Source organism: Lolium perenne, chromosome 4 (genome assembly GCF_019359855.2).
Source record: "Lolium perenne isolate Kyuss_39 chromosome 4, Kyuss_2.0, whole genome shotgun sequence".
In the NCBI taxonomy this organism is placed as follows: domain Eukaryota; kingdom Viridiplantae; phylum Streptophyta; class Magnoliopsida; order Poales; family Poaceae; genus Lolium; species Lolium perenne.
Window position 1 is genome coordinate 32,924,323 of NC_067247.2, and position 9,469 is coordinate 32,933,791.

The 9,469-nt window shown below is 48.1% G+C and overlaps 2 protein-coding genes across 2 annotated transcripts; both read left to right on the forward strand.

The window, feature by feature from the left end:
• The first annotated feature begins 507 nt into the window (after positions 1-507).
• LOC127292138 (uncharacterized) lies at positions 508-1,290 on the forward strand. Its single transcript, XM_051321486.2, has one exon. The coding sequence runs from the start codon at positions 597-599 to the stop codon at positions 1,113-1,115; it is 519 nt and encodes a 172-aa protein (XP_051177446.1). The 5' UTR covers positions 508-596; the 3' UTR covers positions 1,116-1,290.
• Positions 1,291-7,437: 6,147 nt separating this feature from the next.
• Positions 7,438-8,730, forward strand: LOC127346678 (F-box protein At3g07870-like). The gene has a single exon (XM_051372954.1). It carries the CDS (start codon positions 7,438-7,440, stop codon positions 8,728-8,730), a length of 1,293 nt encoding a protein of 430 aa, XP_051228914.1.
• Positions 8,731-9,469: the final 739 nt, after the last annotated feature.

The window sequence follows — 9,469 nt, forward strand, 5'->3', positions numbered from 1 at the left end:
AAAGTTTCGAAAATATGCAAAAGCTACACCCAAGTTGTAGATCATGAAGTGTTATATCAACGTGCAAAGTATCAGCTGCAAATACCTGTATTATTGGCTGCGCAAAAGTAACACAATCTAACATCTAGAAGAACGGGTGAATGGTGCAAAATTTCAATGCCAAGAATACGAGATATTTGGAGTTCATGTTTTGCATGTGAAATATTACCACAAATTATTTGGAACCTTTTGGCACTTTAAAATGTCGTTTGTTAATTTTGTAAAAAGAAGGGGCTATATGTTGAAATAAAAGAAGGGGCTATATTTGTGTCTCGGGCAAAAAAAAAAAAAAATCCACGCTCCGTTTACACAAGACTGGAAAATATCCCAGCTGGCGTTGCCCAAACGCGGCTAAGCAAGTGGGACACGCCTAGCCGCGCACAAACTTGACACCCAAGTAACCTCCCTCGACACCGCCTCCTACGCAACCTATATATAACTTCGCCGCCGGCCTCCCGTGCCGACCCATTCATTCTCCCGTCTTCTCTCGTACGACAAAACAACACAGAAGAGAATCGATATCCATCAAGCTGATAATCAAGACAGGCAAATCATTCATGGTAGCGGGGATGAAGCGCGCGAGGGAGGATGAGCTGGTGTCTCTGGCCCTATCGCTGAGCACGGACTCGCCGACGACGTCCGGCAACTCCACTGCGTCGGCGGCGGCACAGAAGAAGAGGACGCGGCGCGGGCGGGTGGTGGCGACTTCCGGGGAGGGGGACTTCGTGTGCAAGACGTGCAGCCGTGCGTTTATGTCGTTCCAGGCGCTGGGCGGTCACCGGACCAGCCACCTCCGCGGCCGCCACGGGCTGGAGCTCGGCGTCGGCGTCGCCAGGGCCATCAGGGAGAAGAAGCGGAGCGAGGAGAAGCAGCACGAGTGCCACATCTGCGGGCTCGGCTTCGAGATGGGCCAGGCGCTCGGGGGACACATGAGGCGGCACCGGGAGGAGATGGCGCTCAGCAACGGCGCCGGCGGCGATGCCCAGTGGGTCTGGCGCAGCGTCGCGCTGCCGGATCAGGAGTTGCTGGTGCACGCTGTCGACCGGCCGCCCGTCTTACTAGAGCTGTTCGTCTAGTTAGCTAGCTGTACGTAGCTGGATCTGACTGTTTTTTGATTGATTGTTCGATTTTGTTACTTACTACAAATTCATGGTTACGATAGAGCGAGTTTTGGTTTTGATCGGTAATTTTTTGAACCGCATGTCCGGGTATTCATTACCACATCCCTTCTTATTTATTTATTTATTATTACTCCTTCCGCCCCAAAATATAAGGGCATCTCCAACCGCGCGACCCATCCCGCGCCCGCGCGTCCGGATGGGTCGAAACGGACAAAAACCCGGCCCAACGCGGGGACGCACCGCAAAAGCGGACGGCCGCGGCGTCCGGAACGACGCAAACCCGGCCCAAATCTGGGCTAGGTTTGCGTGGCCGCGGATGGCACGCGCCGTTCGCTCGCGTCCGCGTGCTGGTCGCCTCGTCTCCCTTGGGCCCACCTGTCGGTGACCAGGGAGTCTAATAAATGGGGACTGGAGGGGATCTGGCCCTCCACTCCAGTCCCCACTCCACTCCCCGAGCAAAACCGCCGCCATGGCCCCGAAGCGACGGTTCGCTCCCGGAGCCAATGACGACGAGGCCGCCAGCCGGCCGGCGTCGGCCGCCGCTGCGGGCCGGAGGGAACAGCGGCGGCCTCCACATCGGAGAGGCCGCCCGCGGCGGTGCGGCATTGCCGCAACCGCCGCCTCTCCTCATCGAGCCCAAGCCGGAGTCCTCGGAGGAGGACCCGGACCTCCGCGCCGCCCTGATCATCTCGGCGGCGGAGGAGGAGGCGAAATGGCCGCACCTCCATGCGGCCATTCGCACCTCCGAGATGGAGGAGGCGGCCCGGCAGGAGGTCGAGGAGGCGGAGGGCTGGGAGCTCTACGCCCAGGCCCGCCAGGCGCGACGGGAGGAGGAGGAGGCGGCGCGGCGGGAGGAGGCCAGGCGCCGCGCCGACGAGCAGCGCCGCCGAGGAGGACAGTGCCGCCCGGCTGGAGGAGGCGGCGCCAGAGGCCAGGCGCCGCCGGCTGGCAGAGAGGCGACAGCGCCTCCAGGAGGAGGCGGCGCGGGTGGCTCCGGACCCCCACTCGCCGTGGGAGAAGGCCCCTGTGGTCTCCGTGGCCGGCGTCCCCGGCGCGGTCGAGCCACAACAGCGCCTCGCCGCCGGGGACGTCGTCCACGACGAGGACGTCGCCGACGACGCCCACAGGGGCTAGGCGGCGCACCGGCGGCCACCGCGCCGCCGACCAAACCCTAATAGAGGGTTTTTAAATTAGTTTAAATTTAAAAGCCCATATAGGGGCTTCTTTTGTTAGTTTTATTTGCCCAAAATAGGGCTATGTACTAAATTTGCCCAAAATAGGGCATATGTTTAATCAAATATCGTTTAAATTTGCCATTTTCATTTTGTTTTCGTGTTTCTCCAATTTGCGATGGGTCCGCGCGTTGGGCGCAGCGCGCGACCCAAACGGACACGCGGACGCGGGGCGTTGTCCGCGTGTCCGGGCGGCGACCCAAACGGCCCAAAACGGACGGCCCAGCGCGTCCGTTTGGGTCGCGTGGTTGGAGATGCCCTAAGACACTATTTTTGCACGGTCTTTGATACAGCACTTTGACCACTAATCTGTACAAAATAATATAGTTTCAAAATGTATATATGGTATTGTTGTATTCATGTTGGAAATATCTTTTAATATATTTATTTATTTATTTATACAAATTTTGTGAACATAATATAAGTAATGCATCCGTCTCCAAATAACTTGCTCAACTTTTTCTAGATACGGATGTACATATAACTAAAATATGTCTATATACTTCCGTATTTGCACAAATTTGAGCAACTTATTTTAGAACGGAGGTTGTACAAATCATAGTTAAAAATATCAACCTTCATAACGCCAAATACATATAATATAAAAATATAACTTATGACAATTTTAATACTAGCTCCGTTCAACAAAGGATCTCTCTATTTGGTCCAAGTTTGAATGTATCTGGACGTGATTTAACGTATAGATACATCCAAATTTAGATCAAGGTGTGACATCATTTGTTGGATGGAGGGACTAAGTCTTACATTGCAAAGTATGTATTTTTTCCTATATAATTAGTCAAACTATTAAAGTTGGACTTTAAATAAAGCCAGGAAGCAAAGTATGGAGTAGTTATGAATGGAGGGAGCAGTCGATCTCACATTCATATAACACTCTCTAGTAAATTCTTTAGTTCATGATATGGTATGTCTCAGCTCTTGTAAATGCATCCATTGACGTGTCGCTGCAATTAGAAATTTTAAATTAATTTTTGAGACTTGGAGTAGTCATGTTTCGTTATTAAGATTCGAAATTTCTGTAATAAGCTTCGAAATTAAGATCGCCCACAATAACAACTTGTGTTCGGAATGTCAAATTCTGGCTAAGATTAGTCTCATTCTCTCCAACGGTACATTGTCCGCATGAAATAATTAATCGGCGGTAGCAACATCATCATCATCATCATCACATGATCTGCACGGGCGGAATTTCCGGCCTCCGGCTAAGGGGGCGGATTTTCTGGCCGTGGCGGCATCTCTGACCTAGCTAGACCAGAATGTCTGGTCTAAGCCTAGCTAGAGGGGTCCGACCCATTTCGGACCAATTCCGACCAAGAACTCCACGCTCGGTATTCCTCTTGGAATATAGGTCGGAGTGGTCTGCTCATCTTGAGCATAATAACCATTGGTCTTAGACTAGCCACAATGGAAGTATCATAAGTAGTATCATGCATGCCATGTTGGCAAAAATCTGATATGGCACACCAATTAATGAGGTGAGAGATGAGAGTGATATCATAATATGATACCGTATCATAGCACGTAAAACTAGAAAACTTAATGGCAAACACATCATGTACACATATTTGCATTGAGATTCTACGAAACATTAAATATAATGATACTATGATATTATCTTATGATACTATGCATTGTGGCGTTAGTATCATAAACTAGTATCATGTGCATGATACTAGTGTATGATACTTCCCATTGTGACTAGTCTTACAAACTTGGTCAGAGTGGTCTGGGCCAGCCGGAATGAGGACCGGAAATTACTCCAGCCCCCACCCTGCCCCCACCTCCCTCATCAAAATTCCGTGTACACTTATCCTGGAATATATGGCCATGTGTTAATGCAACGGATAGAAATCTGAGGATAGCTATAAATATCCAACCCATTCTTCCCAAGGAGAAAGGTATTGAGCTCGTGGGTTTTCTCTCTCCTACATTGTTTTTGAGCTTCAAGTTGGTCATAGGCGGACCTAGAAAATTTTCAAAGCCTGGGCAAGCCAACTGTGACTAAAATGTTCAAATGCACATCAGCAAATAGGAAAATCAAATAGGGCAATTTTCACATATGAAGTTGGTCACTGTCTAAAAAAACAAAAGCACATGTAAATGTTCATTGGTATGCAACATTTAACCACAAGAACTCAAATGTTCATAAGGACCGACACTATTGAAGCTCCAGCGGTCGACCACAAAAGCTCATATGTCCAAATGCACCTAAAAAACTCTACCAACATTTGGAAGACAATTATCATGAGGTGATAAACATAACAATAACGTCCTAATAAGGCCTAGGTATTTTAGGTAAATGTCTAAGTAGGTTGTGGACCTTCTTGCTGTGGTAACCGGTAAGCTTCTTGTGTCGACCAAAAGCTTCAAATTTCTGAAATTTTAACAATTTTATGTTCAAGAACAGGATGTTCGAGAATAAGTAACTATATATACTCCAAATTAATCTAAAATTAGACATCTGGTTGTGCTAAAATAAAATTTTGGGAAGGAAATCAATCCTATCTATCTTCTGCTGCCCGAAGCCAACGAGATCGATCCAACCCGCCAACCCTAGTGCGAGCGGCCACCGGCCGGAGTTGCCTCCTCACTCCCGCCACCGAAGTCGCCATCATGCCGGAGCTGCTGCCTCACCCCGCTTGAGGCTATCGCCCCCGAGCTGCGCGGACTAGATGCGCACTAATGTCTGTAGGCTCGCCGCCGTTGATGGAGGCCATCTCGAAGCCTCGGGCGTCGTCGGCTCGACGAAACCAGAATGGTGTGCGGCAGGGAGCTGGGAACCTGTAGCCTAGGACGAGGGTTTCAGACGGAGGAAACTGGGTCGATTGAGGATTTGGGGATCGATCGTTTTTTTGTGATTCAGTCAATCATCCTAATTGACAAATGGGCCTCGATAATCTTGGGTCGGTGTGGGGTAATTTGGCCCAAAAAAGTTAAGAATCGTTGGGGAAGCCCGGGCAAAGCAGTCGATCGAGTCTCGCTCGTAACTATGGTGATCGCCAACGACCAGAGGCGCGCGGAAGAGAAGCATGGGCAGCTGCCCAGGCAACAGGGATGGTATATCCGCCCTTGAGTTGGTAGATCTTCCTCCCTAGCTAACCAAATCATCGCATCTTTCTGGAATTGAAGGAGGAGGACCCAAACTACCCTTTGATCAAATGAAATTTGAATTTCCTCTTGATTATGTTAGAATCCGCATAGGACATTGAGGTCAACTAGGACTCTAGAGATGCCATCTTTTACTCCAAGTCTCCTCCCTCGTGTACTTCTATAAATATCCCATAAGGGTCACCCGAATAAACAAGAAACATAAATTAGGGTTCTATATTTCTACAGATTCCATTGTGGAACTTGTAACCCTAGGTCTTCATAGTGGAGACCCTTGTGAAGAGAGCATCTTGAGGGCTTGCTTGGTTTTGTATAAGCCTCTAGGTGTTGCTGGGAGCCTCTAATTTAGTTATGGAGTTGTGCCCCAACCTTGTGAAGGTTTTTTAGCCACCTCTACCGGCACCATGTAGTGGAGAAGTGGATTCACCTTTGTGGTGGGTTCACCAGGAAGAAGGTGAGGCCTTTGTGGTATTGGTGGCCTTTGTAGCGTCAGACCTCTTGAACACATAGACATACTTCCCTTAACAACTACATGAAACAAATCTCATGTGTCTCGTGTCTTCTCGATGTTTACCTCGTCCTTTACCTTGCACTTTGTGTTACTTATTTTCTTTGCTTTCCTTTGTGTTTATATCATCTAGGTTGCTCTGTTTGCATTGCTCACCTTTATCTTGTTGCATAAAGACTAAAACTTGAAAAAGCTTAAATTTTGTTAGCTCTTATTCAACCTCCTCCCCCCTCTAGTCGCTATTGAATACCTTTCAGCATCACGTCTTGTGCCACCTTATGAAGGGGATGACACGGGGCTTACAATTCAAAGAGTGAAAATATTAAAAATGTCATAGTTGGTCCATGGAAAAACGTCTGCCACCTATGTAAACTGTAATATGTTTATATAAGTTTGTCTTGATTTTAGGTATCTTTAAATAGTTCAATAAAATGTTTTACACTTTACTTGCCTAACAAATATCACACGAGAGGCCGCTATATATACGATTGGCTAGCTTAGCTATAACTAACCAGATATTCTAGAGTGTGTAAAATGTGGGAAAATATCTAGTGATACCACACCTCACATGATACCATGATACCACTTCACAAAATTTAAATTTTTAAGTGACAAAAAAATTACAATAAATTTGTGGCTGTTCACAAGATGTGTGTTTACATTGTTTAAAATTTTCAGATCCAAATTTAAAATACACAAAGAGAAACAAAAAAGACAAATGTTGTGTGAATAGTGGCATTTTGTGTTTTTGTCTTTATGTGACACTATTCATGCTGGATTTCTCTTTTTTGTTTCTCTAAGGATATTTTGAATTTGGTTATGAAAGTTGCAACATATGTAAACACACATCTTGTGAACATCCAAAATTTTGGTTTCGATTTTTTTTGACATTTATAATTTAAATTTTAAAGAGTGGTATCATGGTATCAAATAAGGTGCGGTATCACTAGATATGTTCTCCGTAAAATGTCTACAAGTGCGTTCTCCCCCTTTGCTATAGTTGGCATGGCTCGTTTATTTTTCAACCAGTGCTTTTTATATATTCCCTTTTGGACGTTGCTAGCTACGCCGACAGTTCCTCATGACGTATCTCCTCTGGTAGTCCAGTTTAAGCGGCCCATGCAGCAATTCCGATTTGATCTCCGCTGACTCTTTTTGCCTTTTTCTTTCCACACCATGGTCTCTGTCTTGTACACATGTTCGGATCTCCAAGATATACGTGCAGTACATGATCGACTCCAAGACCTAGTACACAGTACATGGTGACGGAGTATACTGTGGCGAAGTCTTGGGGAGTACGGACTTGTAGTTGGACTCAATGCCGTGCCGGTCATGGAAGGCTCCAATTATAACTTGCCTAGACGTAGCTAGTCCATATAATGGTGATCACAGGTTCGATCGGTTGACGATGGGATCTGGTCATCCCGAGCCCGAGAGCAAAACAAGGATGGAGCCGGAGATCCCTAGAGACATACTACGCGAGATCCTGGTGAAGCTGCCCACCAAGGACCTCGCACGGTCCCGCTGCGTCTGCAGGCTGTGGCGCCGAGTCGCCAGCCGCCCCTCCTTGCACAACCTCCACGCCATGGCCAGCCATGTAACCTCCGCACGCACAGAGGCCTTGCTCGTCACAGTGAGGGAGCCCGGCTGGAGCGACGAGGCTAGCGTCTTCAGCGTGTCGTCAGGGAAGGCCATGTGTTGTGTTCCCATCCCTAGGGGCTACGGCCTCGTCAATGTCTGCAATGGCTTCCTTTGCTTCGCGCACCGGCATGGCGAACCCAAGGCACCGGCAGTGGTGTGCAACCCTATCACGGGCGAGACCGTGGCGCTACCCAAGGCGCCCCCGCTAATCACGCATGATCATATGTTCGCTTTGGGATTCAGTCCCTCCACCAGGGAGTACAAGTTGTTTCGGTTGTCGTACCCGTTAGGGTCATGGTCTTCCTCCTCCGGGCAGCGTGTGGAGGTGGACGTGTACACCCTGGGCGACACACGCTGGTGGCGCCACCATTCATTCAACTCCCAGTCTTGCCCGTCCAAAGTTTCATCGCCCGTGTCGATTGACGGCAAGCTATACCTAGTGACTCTTAGCTGGATGCATTACAAGAAACATGAGATTCCAAAGCGAATATTGGCAATAGATGTCGCGACGGAGTCTTACCGTACCTACAATCTCCCCGAATACGAGACTCGGCCCTATAACCAACCAACGGTGGGTGCGTTTGAGCTCAACGGGCGTCTATGCTTTGCCGCGCACATCATAAACTTCACCAACTTTATGACCATCCACTTCTGGGTCATGTCACCTCCACTCGAGGACATTGATTTGGAGGGTGACCACCAGCAACCGTCTTGGGAGCTGCGCTACAGCTTCCACATGGAAGGCCACCATTTTTGCTTTAAAAGGCCGTGGGGCTGCTGGCTTGACGATCAAGAGATGATGTGCTACTTGATGGATAACATCCTGCACAAGTATGACACGAGGAAAAGCACATCGGTTTCCAAGGGTGGTTTTGTACAATGGGACAAGAAACTATATCTTGCCGAGGCACCCTCATTGGATGAATGCTCATGGAACGTTTTAGGGGGGTACCGCCCAACCCTTCTCTCGCCTCTCTCCTTCCAGTTGGCACCGTCCCAAGACGATGATGGAAACAAACACCAATTCGAGCATGACATGTTGACCGGACTAAGATTGTAGGTTACAAATGAGGTTTGCCTAAGATAGATTCTGCCAAACGTGTCATTCAAGAGGATTTTTGGTTGCGAACAATATAGTTTAGGGGTATGATAGATATATCAAAATATAGCTTTCGATTAGACATTTTTGTACTGTTTCTGAATGACTAATTTAGTTCATGTATATTGCTAGCTATTTTGATGTCCTTAGTGAGATGAAAAGGATGCTGTCTTTTTCTACAAAACCTCTCAATATTCCTCAATTTGATTTATTACAAGCTGAGCAAGGAAGGATGAACCACGAGTACTGATCAAGTAATTTATCCCCCAATCACACACAGAAAAACAAAAATTGTATACAATACAAAAATAACAGTCGTAGTACGGAGCAGACGTCACGTTGTCCGCTTGAAGGCACTGTCTGCGTACCTGTGGAAGGTGTTAGCCGCCACGGTTGGGGTTGGTACTTCAGATGAGCGAAGCCGCATGGTCTTGTGGGTGGACGGGCAGCGGCGTCTTACCATCAACATGTTTTTTCGGCCGCGCTCCTTCCAAATGTGCCATATATAACATAGACCGACAGTGAGATATATGTGCATCTTAGCCTGCTCATCAACCCTATTTCGTCGAATTTTTGCCCGCCAGCGTCTTAGAGCATCCCCACTCGTTGGCGCTTCCCATGCCCAAATCCGGCGATTGTTTCGTCCGGATTGAACGTAAATCTGGCGTGGGGAGCGCCGAAGTTCCAGCCGTCCCCCCGG

Coding starts and splice junctions, on each gene's coding strand:
- LOC127292138 (XM_051321486.2), top strand. CDS start 597: ATGGTAGCGGGGATGAAGCGCGCGAGGGAGGATGAGCTGGTGTCTCTG.
- LOC127346678 (XM_051372954.1), top strand. CDS start 7,438: ATGGGATCTGGTCATCCCGAGCCCGAGAGCAAAACAAGGATGGAGCCG.